The sequence below is a fragment of the Panicum virgatum genome, chromosome 1K (assembly GCF_016808335.1).
Source record: "Panicum virgatum strain AP13 chromosome 1K, P.virgatum_v5, whole genome shotgun sequence".
Lineage (NCBI taxonomy): Eukaryota > Viridiplantae > Streptophyta > Magnoliopsida > Poales > Poaceae > Panicum > Panicum virgatum.
The window spans coordinates 40,336,299-40,353,747 of record NC_053136.1 but is presented as its reverse complement, the minus strand read 5'-3'; the positions used below and the strand labels follow the sequence as shown (position 1 = coordinate 40,353,747).

The 17,449-nt window shown below is 45.1% G+C and overlaps 1 protein-coding gene and 1 long non-coding RNA gene across 2 annotated transcripts; one reads left to right on the top strand and one right to left on the bottom strand.

Moving 5' to 3' along the window:
• Window positions 1-5,488: 5,488 nt before the first annotated feature.
• Window positions 5,489-6,389, bottom strand: LOC120707825. The gene is made up of 3 exons (XR_005689109.1): window positions 6,010-6,389; window positions 5,855-5,912; window positions 5,489-5,758 (listed from the first exon to the last, which is right to left on the bottom strand). It is a non-coding gene; the product is annotated as an uncharacterized LOC120707825 (long non-coding RNA).
• A 4,802-nt stretch (window positions 6,390-11,191) lies between these two features.
• Window positions 11,192-16,099, top strand: LOC120707805 (putative RNA-binding protein Luc7-like 2). The gene is made up of 13 exons (XM_039992825.1): window positions 11,192-11,529; window positions 11,676-11,728; window positions 12,399-12,567; window positions 12,655-12,718; window positions 13,544-13,623; window positions 13,728-13,884; window positions 14,035-14,096; window positions 14,176-14,235; window positions 14,522-14,580; window positions 14,878-14,959; window positions 15,103-15,152; window positions 15,224-15,451; window positions 15,748-16,099. The coding sequence occupies exons 1-13, from the start codon at window positions 11,383-11,385 to the stop codon at window positions 15,773-15,775; spliced, it is 1,239 nt and encodes a 412-aa protein (XP_039848759.1). The 5' UTR covers window positions 11,192-11,382; the 3' UTR covers window positions 15,776-16,099.
• Window positions 16,100-17,449: the final 1,350 nt, after the last annotated feature.

The window sequence follows — 17,449 nt, the reverse complement described above, 5'->3', positions numbered from 1 at the left end:
GCTTCACATAAAAAAAAATGGTATTGCATGAAACGATCTATAAGACTACTGATGTCTAGCAATGTACTTGTGATGGCTTGGGAGGAATGGCATACGTAGCTATAGCTGTGGCTGAGTGAGGACTACAAGAAGACTGCGGGATGTCAATTTTCCGACTGCATGTGGCAATTAGTTTTTTTTTTGAAAGTTTCAAGTGGCAATTAGTTATCCGGTCACATTTGGACCCGGTCACATTTGGACCCATCATTCAGAAGATACCGAGATCAGATGCAATCGCTATAGGGTCCGTTTGGTTACCTGGCCAACTCCTAGCCAGGTCCCCCGAAGCCAACTTGTGCACGTTTGGTTACCTGGTTAACGTCTTTAGCCTGGCTCTACTAGTGCGAGGAGGCCCTTTAGCCAGGCTTCCTGGAAACGCGGATGCCGAGCGTCTCCACGGAGCCAGGCTATGTGGATGCACTGGCTAGAGTTTCCTCACCCCTTGGACTCAGTCACGCTCCTTCCCGGATTCTCACCGCCCACAGCCATGCCCCAGCCCGCGAGCCTTTTACCTGTGAGCCATTATGAAACTTGGCTCTAACCTTCAAGCCATTAAAATGAAGTTGCACACCTACAAGGACAAGTTGAAGTTCGTTTTACCCTGCAAGCCATTCCGTCCCCGATCTGTTAGCAAACCACCGTTTCCTTGATCTTACAAGTGGGCCCTAGCATTTCCAGTTCCAATTTTGCCCTCTGCCCTTCAGTGGCCCTCTGCCCTTCAGTGTTCGCCCGCACCCGCCCAACTCACTTATCCATCCGAGCAGACTCGCGCGAGGGCGGCTCCAAACCCTACCGGCGGGCCGGCGGCGCTACCGTGCGGGCGGGCGAGGCGCGGCGGACGCGGCCAGGCGCGGCGGGCGCGGCGGGCGGGCGGTGCCAGGCGCGGCGGGCGGGCGGGCGGGTGAGTTGTCCGTCCCCCCCTCTCTATGCATTAGGTCACGATAGCTTACTGCTGCGCTTGCATTTGATTGTCTCCTCCTTGTTCATCTGTAGGATGGACGACGCAGACAGTAGCTTCACGTTAGAAATGCGGATTGTTGCTCCAAACTGTCGTGGTCAGTGGTATGAACTGAGCAAAGTTGTGGATGCTGACCGCATTAATTTCAAAGACTTCGTTGATGAAGTTGTGGAGACCAATCCTCATGGTTACGGCGAGTTAGTGAAAGTTTACTATTGGGCCTTGGATACAAAGGTCAACATCGAGTTGTGCACTGACCAAGACTTGCTTCACATGTTTGAAAAACATAGTGTTTCCAAATGTTGCTTCGTTACCTTTGCATATTACAAGCCAAGTAATGGTCCCCCTCAGATTCCACTTTGGGACATTGGTACTACTTCCAAGTCTGTTGAAACCCCATTCACCCCTTCAATTGGTGATCCAAGCTTAGGAGAGCCAAGCCACAGCACACATACTCAGTCTGATGAACCTGAAATTCTGCCTAACCCACACCCAATGAATGAGCATGTTGGTGTTGATGATGAGGTGTTATACCTTGACTTTGGTCCCAGCTACCAACCACAACCACCCCAAATCCTAAAGCTTATGAGAGTTCTGAGGATGAAATCTGTTCTGATTCAGATGTGAGTGATGAGTCTGATGATGAGATGGTTTCAGATAGGGTCCCTGATGGTTTGCCTGATCTTAATTATGATAAGAAAAATCCACCTATGGCTGTAGGAACTTTGTATTCAGATATGGATGCCTTTAAGATTGCTTTAGCTACTCATTGTGCTATTGGAGAGCACCAGTATGTAATTGACAAGAGTGATCCAGGGAGGTATAGGGTGCACTGTAAGTTCAGAGAGGAGCTGGACTGTCCATGGAGAATTCATGCCTCAGCTCTGAAGGATGGTGTGACAATTAAGGTATAGAGCACTTCTTTTATGATTTCTTTGTTGCAATGATTTATTTGTTTATAATCAGCATTCTTGGTTTTATTTATGCAGATCAAAAGGAACCCACATGAACATGATTGTCAGGCTGCTAGTAGGGTTGGAGTGTGTGCTGGGATCACTCAGTTATGGGTTTGTGATAAAGTGCTGGACTGGTTGAAGGAAGATCCCAACCTTAGAATTAAAGAGCTGACAAGGAGGTTGAAGGCTGAGTACAAAGTAACTGTGCCATACAGGAGAATGTACAAAGGTAAAAATCTAGCCATGGACAAGCTTTTTGGGCATTGGGATAAAAGTTTTGAGAATTTGTTTAGGCTTAAGGCCCAGGTAGAGGAATCTAGTCCTGGTTCATCTTTTGTCATTGATCACCACACCATAAACAATAAGATCAGGTTCAGAAGACTATTCTTTGCACTCAAACCATGTGTAGATGGATTCCTTAGAGCATGCAGACCATATCTTGCAGTAGATAGTACTTTTTTGAATGGAAGGTTCAGAGGGCAGTTGTGTATAGCCTGTGCAGTTGATGGACATAATTGGATGTATCCAGTTGCAGTGGGGGTAATTGATTCAGAGGACTGTGATAATTGGCTGTGGTTTATGAGTAGGTTGAGAGATGTAATTGGATTCCCAGATGGACTTTGTTTCCATACAGACTGTGGTCAGGCAGTCATGAGTGGGGTTTCTGAAGTTTTTCCTGGTGTTGAACATAGGGAGTGCATGTACCACTTAGTACAAAATTTCAAGAAAAGGTACTCTGGCAAGGTGTTTGATGACCACTTATGGGCTTCTTCATATTCATGGAGCAACTACATGTTTGAGAAGCATTACCAGGCAATGGCTGATGCCAAGCCTGAGGCAATGGTGTATCTGCATGAGAACCACAAGAAGCTGTGGTCTAGGAACCACAAGAGGGTGGCCATGAAGTTTACTGGAAAGATTCTGCCTCACATTGAGAAGCAGCTGAGGGAAAAAAGTTTCAATTTGGATATTCAAGTGATAACATCTTCTCCTGAAGGTGTGGCAGAGGTATGTGCAAAGGGAGTCAATCTAGCCTATAGATTTGTGGTCGATTTGGAACTGAGAAGCTGCACCTGTAGGGTTTGGCAAGGCACAGGAATCCCTTGCAAACATGCAATTGCTTACATCACTTCCATCCCTGGTGCCAGACTGGAAGATTTTGTGTCTGACTACTACTCTGTCCATAATTTTAAGCTTGCATATCAAGGTTCCATCCCTTGCATTCCAGACAAGAGCATGTGGTCCACATCCAACCATGGATTCTTCATGCACCCTCCACTACTTAGGGCAACAGCAGGAGGAAGAAGGAAGAATAGGATGAAAGGGACTTTTGAAGGTGGTAGCAGCCAGAAGGATAGAAGGCATCAGTGCCCAATATGCTATCAGAAAGGGCATCATTGGGAAACCTGCAAGAATGGGAAGCCTGAAGACATAGCTGCAATGATAGCTGAAAGGTGAAATAAATTGTTTAATTTACATCTGCATGTCCATTTTCTTTAATTCAAACTGATACATATGCTTGTCCTATGTAGGGGTGTGCCAAAGAAAAGGCTTCGAGCAGCCGCAGCAGTAGCAGCAAGAGCAAACACAGAGACTAGCATTGTGGTAGCTACTCCATCAGTCATGCAATTCCCAATAAATGAAGCTGTACAAAGGGCAGCAGCAAAGAAAAGGGAGAGACAGGCATCATCTTCTTCTGGAGCAAAGAAAACCAAGGGATCTAGAAGTACAAGTTCATCAACTAGAGAGTCTGGAAGTGGATCCAATGAGCATGTTCCATTGCAGTCTGTGATCCTAGGTCCTGTCATTGAGGACGCTTTTGCCACAGTCCAGTTAGAGGCGCAGGAAACTACACCGAAGAGGAGGAACGCCATCATGAAGAAGCTGACCCCAAAGAGGCTCCCTCTTGCATCAGGCAGCCCAAGTAGCCCAGCTTCCAATACCAGGAGCAAGAAGAAGCTAGAACTGCAGTGAAAGGTAATATGATGGCATGTATTTTGCTCTGTGATGCCATGCCCAATACTTTTGGATGGATGAAAACTGGAGCTTTTGGTTTGATGGATGAACACTCGATCTTTTGGTTGCATGGATGCAAACTCAAACTAGTTGTAATGTACTGTGATGGCTTGTGTGATGGCTTCTGAGCCATTTATAAACTGGGACTAAATATTATGTGAACTCGTGGTGACTGTTGAGAACTTTGTTTCAATGTGTTAGCTATGATGACCTCTATTGTCTTAGTAATGTTGATGACATGTTCGTCAAGTATGATGATGAAATGTTGCAAATATTATTTTTTAAACAAATTCTGGGCTGTTTCTAACAAAATATGATGATGAGATGTTGCAAATATGATTCTTATTACAAATTCTGGGCTGTTTATAAATAACAAAAACTAGAACTTGTTTCTTTGGCGTCAACAGCCCTGCTGTACATTTGGTGCCAAAAAAATGAGCCCACCGAGTGGCACCAAGGGAACAGACAAAGTTCCATTGTTTCTTTGCCAAAGGGCATTCCAGTATTTTTCCAGCTCAGTTAACGTCTGTTGTCACCAAGTTTGGATGGAATGGCTTGCAGGGTAAAACGAACTTCAACTTGTCCTTATAGGTGTGCAACTTTATTTTAGTGGCTTGAGGGTTACAGCCAAGTTTCATAATGGCTCACAGGTAAAAGGCTCCCAGCCCGCGACGCCCGCGTGACAGCGGGGCTCGTCTGCATCGTGACAGTGCTCGCCCATGCGGCACCGGAGCTCCCGCAGGCCCGCGACAGCGCCACATGGCTGGCCGTAGGGGCAGAGGTCCCGCAAGCCTGCCCGTCCACGGTAGCTAAGTGCCCACCCGCGACGCACGGCGGAGCTGCTGCACGCCAGCGCGGGCCGGCGTTCCAGCCACGTGCGGCGGAGGAGCCACGCGCGGCCGCACCCCTGCGCGGACCGGCGGAGAACCCATGCGGTGGCGGTGGCCGTCGCTGCCGTTCTTCACCGCTCCGGCACCGCCCACGCTCGATTCACCGGACCTCGATTCGCCAGAACATGACTTCGATTAGTCCGAACGGGACCTCAATTCGCCGGAGCTCAAGGTCACAACGGCTCCTCGCAGCTGTTGGCCACCGGGGGTGGAGGTCGCTTGCGCAGCCAGGGCGGTGGAGCTTGCAGCTAACGCCGGCCTGTGGCAGTGGAGCGCGTGCACCTCCCGAGTCCCGACTTCAGCTCCCTCCCATAGCGCATTAGCGCCTACTGCGGAGCACCCGGCAGCGAAGCACCCTCATGCTAGCGGCGGCGGAGCACGCGGCTGCCGCACCGCCCTGCAAATGGGCTTGGAACCACACTGTACCCACCCCAGCCCATGTGCAGCATTAAATGATTAATTTACCCATCCCAAACTATTTGTTGACATGCAAAGTCCGAACCACACCAAACCACAGCTTTCTTTCGCCCCACATCTAACCAATCCAATACATTATCCATGGATTCTACCCACTAAAAAACCATTCCAAGCTAACGGGTTCACTTCAGCCATTAACTACTGCTCGGGTGGCAATGATAGCTCGCCCTGCCATTAACTTCTGCCATTAACTGACGTAACTTGCAGCTGCAGTGATTATTATACAATCAAACACCATCCATACAGATGCTTAAATGTTCCATTAGCTACGTTAAAATAGAGGGCCACTAGGTCATGAGTTGACGAGAATCTGAAACTGGCGACAGCAAGGATTATTATACAATCAGAGCTTGTACGATGATGAAGCATCCAACAATTAGAACAAGAGAACTTCATCCATTGCTGATGTCAAGCTGAACAAACTGAAACCAGGAAACAATATCATTAGAAAATAGTAGAGGTTTTTCAGTCAAATATATTGGCTCCCATATAACTGGACAAACTAAAGCATAACTTACATGAGCACTGAACTTCACAAGAGTGCAACATCTTGACCTCCAAATGATATACTTGTATCTAATAGATTGACCAATATTATTCAAGAACTTATTAGTACTACTGCAACCATGCAGGTAGCAAAAAAATATGATGAAATGAGAGTATTGGGTTGTACCTGATGGAACGACCAAGGTAGAAGTTGGCTGATCTTCACAAAGATCGTCTAAAGGCTGTCTACCTTTCTCTCTACCTTCATCGTCTGCTTCTTTTTCCTTGAATAACCAATCTTTTCCACATACTAGAGCTTCTAACATTTCAGGAGTTAGTGAGCTTCTGGACTCCCCAAGAATCCTGCTCCCAAGGCTAAAGACTGATTCGGAGGGCACAGTACTAAGAGGTATTGCAAGAAAATCATGTGCCATGGTTGACAAGACTGGGGATTTCTCAGCATGTGGCTTCCACCAAGCCAAAATGTCAAAATTTTCAATATCCTCAACACAGTCTTCTTCAAAGTACATGTCAATTTCAGATTTGGGTGCACATGTCTTTCTCCGACTTGACGAAATTTGCAAACTCTTGTCCCAGTTGTCGTTTCGCAAGCACCGGTGAGCCCACGGTTTTGCTAGCCTCACTTGTATATGCCCTAGAGTATGCATAAGCTCTCCTCACACGTTGTTCATACTCTACAAAATATTTCTTCATCCAAACAAGAGCAGTATTGACACATGTATGAATCTGATCCGTATTCTTACAAATCTTCTGATAGAAGAACTCCACATATTCTCCTTTTCCTCTTGGATCTAATAGTGTAGCAATAACGATTCCAAGGTTTATATCATAGTCCTTTTTCTTTCTTGAGCATTGTGCTGATTAGGATCATCAATATCCGAGCCCCAATACTTTTCAAACTTGATCCTCATGGCCGCTGCCAACTCTTCTAGCACCACGCTTGTCTGCCATGCAGGGTTATCCAAGGCATCCTTAATCGAAAGAATCAAAGGCAAGAACATATATGAAGTTGGTTTCCTATCAGCCGATACTGCCTTTGTGGCCTCTTCAAAGGTTTCAAGAAACTCACAAATTGACTGAGCTTTTGTCCATTCTTGTTCATTCGGGGCAATTTCAGCATTTTGATTTGCACAGCTGTTGAGGACAACCTTGTATTTGAGTGCTTGTCTAACCATTCTGAAGGTGGAATTCCAACGATTGGGTATGTCAAGAGCAATACCACGTTTTGTAGGAAGACCATTCACCATTGCAATTTGATTGAAAGCTTGAATTCGTGAGGGTGAAGAGTCAATGTGCTTCAAAAGCTCCCGAATCTTCTGTATCCCCTCATGAATAATTTTCATCCCATTCTGAACCAAAATATTTAGGATATGTGCACAACATCTTACATACAAATGTGCACCCTCAAACATCAACTCATGCTTGTGAGTATACACCAACTCCTCACATGCGCTAGTGTTATTACTAGCATTATCCACAGTTAGAGTAAACAACTTGTTTTGTATGCCCCATTCAGTTAGGCAACTCACAAGTGTTTCTTCAATGGCAAACCCCGTGTGTGGATACTTGACCTCCTTGAAATTTATTGTCTTCTTTTTTATCTTGAAGTCAGGAGTGATATAATGAGCTGTTATAACCAGATAGCCTAAGTTCTGAATTGATGTCCACATATCTGACATTAGGCACACGTGACAGTCTAGGGTTTGAAGTTCATTTTGAAGATCTTGCTTCATTCTTTGATATTTTTTAGACAATCATTACGAACAATTTGCCGGCTCACACCATCGAGAGTTGTCTGCATAGACTGAACCCATGGCTCGAAGTATGGATCTTCAAACTTGTTAAACGAGATCTCAGCATGTATGACAAACTCAATCATACGCTAGCGGCAAAGCTGAGGGTCAAATACAGAGTTCTCTATAGGTTTTTTCAAGGTTGCTACAAACCTTTTCCTATCAGCTTCCTCAATTGCATGACAATGATGAGAAATATGGGTCCTAAGGCTGCTAGTTCCTGACTTAGTGCTTAAATGGATTTGACAATACTTGCACACAGCTTTAAAACCATCATTAGCTTCAACTAAATTTTGCTCAAAATATTCCCAAACCTTGGATCTTCTAACACGCGTTTGGGTTGAATGAGAATCATCAGAGCTTTCAGATGTGTTTGCAGACATGTTGAGAAACACAGGCTAAACAATAAGCTACCTGAGTAACAACAACATATAAGAAAGAAGGTTCAAACTAGAGCAGTAGGTTCAAACTATGGAATCAGTGTGATCTATTGCATCTATTGTTTATTGGATATCCTATACACTAGACAATAGTCACTGCGTTCGGCAGGCTGAAGCTGGAGTGGTGTGAGAGAAAAACACTGTTACCTGGCTGGTGGCTGGAGGCTAGAGCTGAAGCGATGTGAGAAGGAAATACTATAGCGCTGGAGGCTACAACACCAGCCGAACGCAGTGAGTATACGATATTATGCACTGAAAGAAAGGAAAATAGCTCGAAGTGCTGGCGGCTTATAGGGAACTAAGGGAAATTTTCTGCACAAGAGGCGTGCACGCACTGTCCCGGCCCCTCCCTGGAACTTCCTGGTGACGGTGAACTGCCAGGCGTTATTGTTGGAAACTCCCTGCACACATCCACGAGAGATTAGCAACCTGATTACATGGATAGATTATCATATGCCCAATCCACTAACACCACCAACACCAGCAATTGCAAGACATAGCGCATGACTACCCACAAAGGCGGGCGGATCGAACAGATCGAGATGCAAATAGGAACAAATTCCAAAGATTCAAAGAAGTGCGTGCACTCTGAGACAAGAGATGCAGAGAGAGAGAGAGGGGGGAGACACGCACGTTGCAGGAGTCACGGAGAAGATGAGCGCCGGCGGAAGGAGAGGTGCGGCGGCGGCGGCAAGCAAGCGTCCAGATGCTGTCCGCGCCGCCGCTGTTGGCGAGCGATTGTGAGAGCTGGAGATCTGCTGGGTGCTGGAGTACTGGGAGCAGGAGCCCATCTGAGGAACTACAGCACACACCCCGGTTACGGCCCATTAAGAAACCAAACCATTTGTATCGGCACCAAATTGATACCAAACTGTGGAGAGCTGTAGCCCAAATCAAACCAGTCCATTTTAACGCGGGCCCATTTAGCATCCAACCTAAATAGGCCCATAGCAAAATCCAAACCATTAAAACTGTTAGCACCCGGCCCATTTGCAAGGCGAGCCGCACGCAGCGCTTGCGGCTCAGCACTGGCACGACGGTGTGGAGCTCGCAGAGATACAGGAGCGCTGGGAGAGGAGATTGGAAGGTGACCACTCACCGCAAGGAGGAAGAGGTGACGCTACTCTAGTAAACTAAGCAACCAAACATGAACTTGTATAAATCAAGCTATATAATTATACAACCAAATACACCACCTTGTATCTCTAAAGCCAGGTTTAAGCTAGCCGAGTTTAGAATTGTAGCCAGACTAGACTTAATTTGATAACCAAACAGACCCATACCTGACTGCAACTTTGGCAGTCGCATGATCATGAGGGTCGAGAACGAATGGAAGGGCCAGAGAAGACGTAGGACGTGGATGTGGATGCATCATATCAAAGCAATTGCCATGTAGACTAAAATCACTTTTAAAGGATTTCGGGAGTTAATTTCACAGGTGTTGAAAGTGGGATATATTGTTTATAATTTTCTGTTTAGGATCGAGTGAATAAGACTTGTCTTTAAAAGGAAAAGAGATGGATTGATAATAAATCAGAAATAGCATGAATGGATTGACGGAAGAGGGTTTCTTTTAAAATGTAAATTGCCCAACTGAATAACCGAACCATCTATGGAGTAATATATATGGAAGATCTCACATCAAGAGTGAGATTGCATACCCAGGACAAGTTGCACGGAGAAGAGAATTCAAGATTTCACAGATCAGCATTCGATCCACAGGGCTCGTTTGGCATTGCTTCGTGGTGTTTCCGCTTCGTCACTGTTCACTTACTAGCATGAAGCCAGTGAAGCTAGGAAAAACTGGCTTCATCAGCTTCGTGTGTTTCCTAGTTAGCTATAGCACTTTGGAAGCCGTTTCAGCTTCGTGCTACAGTGCCCCCACAATGCAGCACAGTATCGCGCTACTATAGCAAGAAGCTGTCTCCGGTGAAGCGGTGTCAAAGGGGCCCAAAATATAACAAATGAAAGAATGCAAATTTCTGATTATGAAGACAGCCACCTGAGCTCAATTAATGCTGGATGAATGCTGACTAAGTATAAAGAATGAGAAAGTGCACGACAGTATGTAGCCAACTACTATGTAAGTATGGATGAGAAAAGCGAAGCTTGGAAGGTGGGCAACGCAGCACGACAACCCAACACAGATATATGATAATATCAGAATTTACATACGAAAAATCAAATTTTGTTACTTTTATAAGCTAAAATAATTCTCCATTTAAGCAGTCAAAAGTTATGGCATCCGTGTGAAGTGTTCGTGTCGAACCGTGTGAAGTGCGTGTCGAACCGGCGCCTCACTCTATAGCCGTCTAGCGGCATCCAGTACGTTCTATTCCAACCCAATCCACCGCGATGCTGATTTTCAGGTTGACTGTAACTTTCCTTTTTCCCGGTCAGTTTTTTTTCCACCCAAACACATGGTGGGCCCCACTGTGCTCACATATCTCCTCTCCCCACCGCATACCCACTCCCGTGATTCCTCCTCCTCCTCACCCACTCCCTTCCTCCTCTATCTCCTTTTTTTTCTCTCTCCTTCTGGATCCAGGCGAGGCGAGCGCCAGGGCTGGGGCCGGCGGCGGCGGGGAGGTGGCGGCGCGGGCCGGCGGCGGCGGGGAGGCGTCGGGGAGGCGTGGCGCGGCGGATCCGGCGGCGGGGAGGCGGCGGGGCGGGCTGGCGACGACGGGGAGGCGCGGCGCGGCGGATCCGGCGGCGGGGCGGGCCGGCGGCGACGGGGAGGCGCCCAGATCCGTCGCCGCCTCGCGCCTCCTTTTTTTGCAAAAATTTTTCAACAATTTTTTTCTGAATTCCTTTTGATTTTTTTCGGATGAATATTTTTTTAATGACGCAAAAAATTTTTTTTTGAAATTTTTTGTGCTCTCCAATTTTTTTCTTGAATTTTTTCTTCTGGTCTCCAATTTTTTTTCTTGAAATTTTTTTTCTACTCTAATATTTTGCTTGAAATGTTTTTTGGTATCCAAAATTTTTCTTGTATTTTTTTAAAATTTTTTTAAACAGAAAGCGATAAAAAATTTTTTATAAATAGAAAAAAGTAATGGTCGGAAAATCGACCGTACGGAGGCTCCCAGTTGACCGTAAATTATCAATACCCCAATCCACCCCGTCTGCCTTGCTCAAAAAAAATAAATCCACCTCGTCTGCCTCCTGTTGCAATTCCGAATCCCCCCGAACGATCCCATCCCGCGCCGCTGCCGCCGCCGTCTCGTCTCGTGCCGCCCCCTTCGCAAGTGAAAGCGGAAAGCCCTAGGCTGGGGGAGACGGGAGCCCCGCCCCGCGCGCGGCGTCATGGACGCCATCCGGAAGCAGCTCGACCAGCTCATGGGCGCCAACCGCAACGGCGACGTGCGGGAGGTCAGCCGCAAGTACTACGACCGCGACGTCTGCCGCCTCTACCTTGCGGGCCTCTGCCCCCACGACCTCTTCCAGCTCACCGTGAGTGCCCCGGTTCCCCTCACTCCCCGCTCCCGGCCCGGTTCCATTCCCGCGCTGATCTAGGACCCTCGACTTGATCCGGGTTATCACGCGGTTCCCGGTTTTTTTGTGATGATTTTGATCTTTTTTTTTTTTTTTTTTTGCAGAAGATGGACATGGGGCCGTGCCCGAAGTTGCACTCGCTGCAGCTGCGCAAAGAGTATCCTTCCAAGTCCAGAGTTACTCTATTTTATTTGTTTGTAGTTTGTGGAGGTTAGTTTTCGAGTGAGGTCTACTTTTTTGAAGTGTGAACATACTCATCAATTCAGAACATTACATGTTGGCCCATAGCTTTTTTTTTTGGTCTGCCTAATTGCATTGTGTTGTCTGAGGTGATGGTGAAATGAATTGGACATGTCTAATGAGTAATGACTAATGGGTTCGATGTAAGCTTGCAAATTGCGGCCCATGTGGCTGTATGTGATGCTGCTGCAAGATTATTAGGATCTTGTGACTTTCATTATGATTGAGATAAAGAATAAAATATTTTGGTATGTATTATACTTTACCACGAACATTGTGTTGTAGCTTCATACTACTTGTGATGATTTGGACATAAATATTGCTTTATGGATGATTCGGGATCAAGGGTCCTGTTGCTCGACAATGTGAACAAATATTGATGATTTGGCCTCTCAGGGTTATTTTGATGCATTCCTTGAGGCCAGACCCAGCACTGAAATTTCTACTTCTCCTAAGGAATTCCCAAGTCTTCTCTTAGTTATCATCATTCTGGACTACATGTTCCCCTGTTGCCATCTGTTTGTTAGTTTTGTTATCACAATTGGGTGCTATTACTTTGTTCTATGTCTTCTTGAGTTTGGTACTAGATACGAGGAAGCCAAAGCAAAAGGTACAGATAACTATGACCGTGAATTGGAAGAAACAATTCAAAGGCTAATTGTTGAGTGTGAAAGGAAGATTCAGAGAGCCCTTAAGCGTTTGGAGGAGGAAGATGCAAAAGCAGCCGTTGCTATTTCTGTCACTGAGGTTACACAGGTACATTCTTATTTCACCTTTGTTCCCTTCTACAAATTTTTATTGTTCAGTTGAAATATATGTGTGCTTGGCTGCTTGCAAATGCAGACTAAAGAAGTAATGGAGTTATCCAAACAAATTAGGCAGAAGATGAAGGATATCGATGCTTTTGGTAAGTTTGGTCAATACCCTTGTGCTTTCTTATAAGTTTCTAGTGGCAACAACCGTAATCAAGAGTGAAGAAATGTGCATCGATGCATATGATTTTCATTGGCTCTGCTATATGCTTCTTGTTATTTAGAGGTTGGCATGTTTATGGCGACGGGTCGCTAAAAGCATTTTTTTCTTCTGCTGCTGCCTTCAGTGTCTGGTTTTATATTTTTCGCATGACAATTGTTCAGTATCAGGAAATTTTGTTGTGTTCTTGACATCTATGGTGTTTTTCTTTTAATGTTTTTCATATTTGGACATAAACTATATAAGTCAGTAACCTAATAATCACTAGCTATAACACTTTCCCGCATGGTGTTTTTTTTTTACCTTTTTCTCTTAACCTCATTTGACAATGAAGTTATACACATAAAATGTTAAAAAGGATCCTTAGCACATGACAACTGTAGAGTGGAGGTATGGGAATTTGATCTGAGCTATCAAGCTTCCTTAAATGCTACAGCCTTCTCTATTGGTTCATCTAGTAATTTTCTTGTGATTGTGCCTATAGAGGTTTTGTTCAATTGAATGAACATGCCCGTGCTTAGGAATATTTTTCTAGGTCTGCAATTATATTTAAGTTACACTTAGTGTTCCTTTTTTGTTGAAGCAACTTATATGAATCTTTCATTGCCCCCCCCCCCACCCCACCCCCAATAAATAAATAAACTTGAGATATACTTGAACTATAAATATGTTGTGTTAAGCTTATTACCTTGGTGTATGATGTACCTGTACGTCTGTTACGTACTTTGTTAATATTCACTACATAAACTGTGTACTCCAGATCTTGAGGGTAACACCGAGGGGAAAATACGGGCCACTGAAGAACTTGACAAGCTAAAAGAACAGAGGGCTGAAGAACAGGTATTTTCAGATAGCTGAATTTCTTACCAGATTCTTGTTTTCGTACTAATTTGTTTCAAGGTTACAATTTTGTCTGCTTTTTGTTGCTGGCTATATTATTTCAGGCAAAGATGTTACTTGAGGCTTTCAACAAAGATCGTGCTTCTTTAATAAATTCTCTTCAAAATGCCACTCAAACAACTGCACCTGTTCCCCCTGCTGCTCCGGATGCACGGACACAAGAAATGATAAATGAGAAATTGAAAAGGGCAGAAGAACTAGGTATTTACATTTTGTTCTTTAACTTCCAATAATTTTCTGCCCTTAGCTTCTAAACTCAAATCTCTGGTCATTGACATTTGGCTATCCTCCCCTCATCTCCTTGTATATATGATGAGGTACATAGTGATATCTCAATTTTATGTTAAACAGGTGAGAATGGGATGATTGATGAAGCCCAAAAATTGTTGGATGAGGCAGAAGCTCTGAAGAAGGTTGGTGTTTTATTTTAATATTTAACTTATGTTGGTCTTCTGTCAGCTGACTGAAAGTTTTATTGTCATTTCTAACCAGCTGAGTGCCCGGCCACAGGCTATTCCTGACTCTTCAAAAATGACAGCTCATGTCCAGATTGTAAGTTTGATGAATTTTTTGTGCTCCTTCCATCTGAAAAGAAAGTCATTTCCATTGTAGTTTTGTTCAAAATTCTTATATGCACCCGTTTCATGTATATGGTATTATGGTTGGAGTTTTTTTTTGTAGTTTAGTATTGTTTACGGTTTACTTGATTAAGATCTCTACGTGTAAATTTCTCTTTGCATATTTTGTTTGGAATCTTATCATAAACCTAGAGTTATAGAACTGCTATTATGTTATTTTGGTTTGGTGTTATTGATTTCCATATTTTATTTTTGTTTAGACTGATCAAAAGTTGCGCCTATGTGACATATGTGGAGCATTCTTGAGCGTATATGACAGGTAAACTCTTCTTTAGCCTCTCCACCGATTTTTCTACTAGGACCATGAATAGTTTGGGGTTTCCAGTTTCTTCAGCTTTTGACGGACATGTGTGCCTCCTTTTTCACCAGCAGGCTTTTGGGCCCACTTTTACGAGGATTACTTTTGCAGCTAAAGAATGTGCGTTTTTAATTATATATGTATTCTTATCATGTGGCCTAGTTTGTAAGGTTTTAGTAAATTATCAGAAACTCCATTACATGATAACATATATTATTTACAGCTACCAGCATAGCTAACTTCCCTCCTGCCAAACAGTGACCGTCGTCTGGCAGATCATTTTGGAGGGAAACTTCATATGGGTTATATGCTCATACGTGAGAGATTGTCTGAACTGCAGGTTAGTTTTTTTAGATCATGTGATCTTCGGAGTGAGGTTTGGTTGGATTCCATTAACTTCACTGAATTTTGTCAGTTCTATTAGTACTTGGCTGTTTTTATATGTGTGACATGATCTCGTTTCTTTTCCTTTTATATGCACAGGAAGAAAAGAACAAAAAGCGGAAGGTAGACCGCACAGAGTATGACAGAAGGTGATAATTTTTCCTCTCCTTTTAAAGCCTAGCTAGTCGTTAGTATGTCTATTTATGATATTGCTAACCAGGTCCAGGGAAAGGAGTGGGGAACGTGAGCGGGCTTCAAGCAGGGATCGCCACAGAGGAGACCGCAGCAGCAGCCGTGACAGGGATTATGACCGCAGAAGAAGCCATGATCGCTACCATGACAGGGAAAGAGATAGAGAATCACGATCTCGTAGTTATGATTCGAGGAGCCACCGCAGGTCACGTTCACGTTCACCAAGGGGAAGTTCTAGGGATTATGATCGATATGGGTATGTTTGCTTCTAGTCTGCTCTAGGTAGCATATAACAATGGAACTCCACAGCTGTGTTTTTTTTAGTTGGCCATTGCTAGTGTGATAACACACACATTGCTTGTGTTTAAACAATACTAGATTTTCAAAATGAATATTACAACTTCAGTGGTTTACTTACCATTATCTTATAAAAGATAACTAGATAAATATATCAATTGCAAGGTTATGCACTGCAATTTCATGTGGGAAAAGAAAATTTATATGACTGTTTTTGGTAAGTGCACCTGACTTTGTTTTTGCATCTCACTGCAGGCGTCATGAACGTCGAGATCGGTGCTAGAAGCAACAAAACTTTGAGGCTTACAGTTTACTGGGCATTTGTTCCTGGTGGGGAATTCTAAGGGGTGGCTTAGTTGACTACCTTGTGACTGGAAGGCATCAAACACTTCCTGGAATATATGCATTGCACTATGGCCAAGGGATAGGATCGACATAATCAATGTGTTATCATTGGTAATGTTAGTTGAATTCTATTGTCGTGTAAACAGAATGTGGTAGCGTTGTCATGTTTTAGTGCGCACTCAAATGATGTTAAGCTGGCTTTGCCAAATCTGTCAGCTATTCAGCATTGGTGATTTCTGGCACGAAACTAGTTTCTACTCAACGAACTCTCACGGTGCCTGTAGGCTGTGGTATATTCTGGTTGATGCGGTTCTAAAGGGTCTCTCGACCCTTCTGTCTTTTTCCTCTGCTACAGCTGAGAGAGGCGAAGCTGAGAGAGGCGAAGCTGAGAGAGGCGAAAAGGGGGCGAACGCCGGTTCCGGCGGCGGTTCCGCCGGCCTCCTTCTCTGGCGGTCGGGATGGAGTCGGAGAGGGTGGAGGCCCGGGGAAGCGCCGTGCGGATGTACATATAGTAGCTAGGTCTAGGGTCTGCTTGCCGGTGGTGGTCGTCGGCGGAGCTAGGTTTAGCCGGGGGATGTTTTTCTGCGGCGTCGACGGGGCGAAGGCGGCGGCGTCGCGAGGAATAATGCTCCAACTCTTCTTCGCCCTGATGGTGCTCCACTCTGGTTCCACCGGCAAGTTTGGGAGCTGTTGTACAGGAGTCCGGGCTTGGATCTTCGTCGCCCTTCTGGTGATGTTGCTCCTGTCCTTTTGCTTCAAGGATGCGGGGTGTGCTGCGGGTGCTGTGGAAGGTGGTTGGCTGGTTCTGCCTTGGTCTTCCCTCGGCGGCGGGGTCCGTCGATGGCGAGCTCAGATCCAGGAGCAGGATGGGTCGAGGCGCGGCGTCGGTCGATGGGCGACCGCCGATGGCTTCATCCCGCCGTTCGCGACGGGTGTATTTTTCGACTCCTTTCAAAGCCTGTGGTCGATGGGATTCTTCTTGCTCAAGGTGATGCCCGGCGTCTTCTTCGGTGGCGGCGGCCGGCGACGAGGACGACGAGTGCCTGCGGCTTGCTCTGGATCCAGGGAGGCGTCTTCTTCGGTGGCGGCGGCCGGCGACGAGGACGACGAGTGCCTGCGGCTTGCTCTGGATCCAGGGACTATAGTGTAATTTTTATTTTCTGTCGGGTACTTTGCACAGTTCAGCTGGGGCAGCTGTTCCTGTATCCTCCCCGTACGTCTCTGTATTTGTACGCGTATTTGTACGCTTTCCTTACCTAGAAATACAGATACGTATTATCAAAAAAAAAGGGAGCATCAGAATCCCAGTATTGAACATGTTAGATTACTAACCAGTGGATGCAACAATTTTTGGTGATTATGAAGTATCCAGTTGCACTGGACATGAATATGGGGAAGGTTCATGTACGACCATTTTCCATACGGCCCAACTGTAACAATTGCATGTAAACCGTCTGAACTCTGAAGTAATTAGCCTCACGTTCATAATTTTTTAATCCTGTTTGGATTATCTATGAAGTTTAGTTGATTAAAAGTCAGCCGACTAAATTTGGTCATGCCTTTGTTTAGATCAGTAGATTAAGGATATATAGAGAATAGATTATTACGCTCT

Excerpts from the sequence above, each read along its gene's own strand:
- LOC120707805 (XM_039992825.1), top strand. The coding sequence starts at position 11,383 with ATGGACGCCATCCGGAAGCAGCTCGACCAGCTCATGGGCGCCAACCGC. Across the intron at positions 11,530-11,675 it reads ACGACCTCTTCCAGCTCACC|AAGATGGACATGGGGCCGTG; the intron begins GTGAGTGCCCCG and ends TTTTTTTTGCAG. Across the intron at positions 13,885-14,034 it reads GAAAAGGGCAGAAGAACTAG|GTGAGAATGGGATGATTGAT; the intron begins GTATTTACATTT and ends TATGTTAAACAG.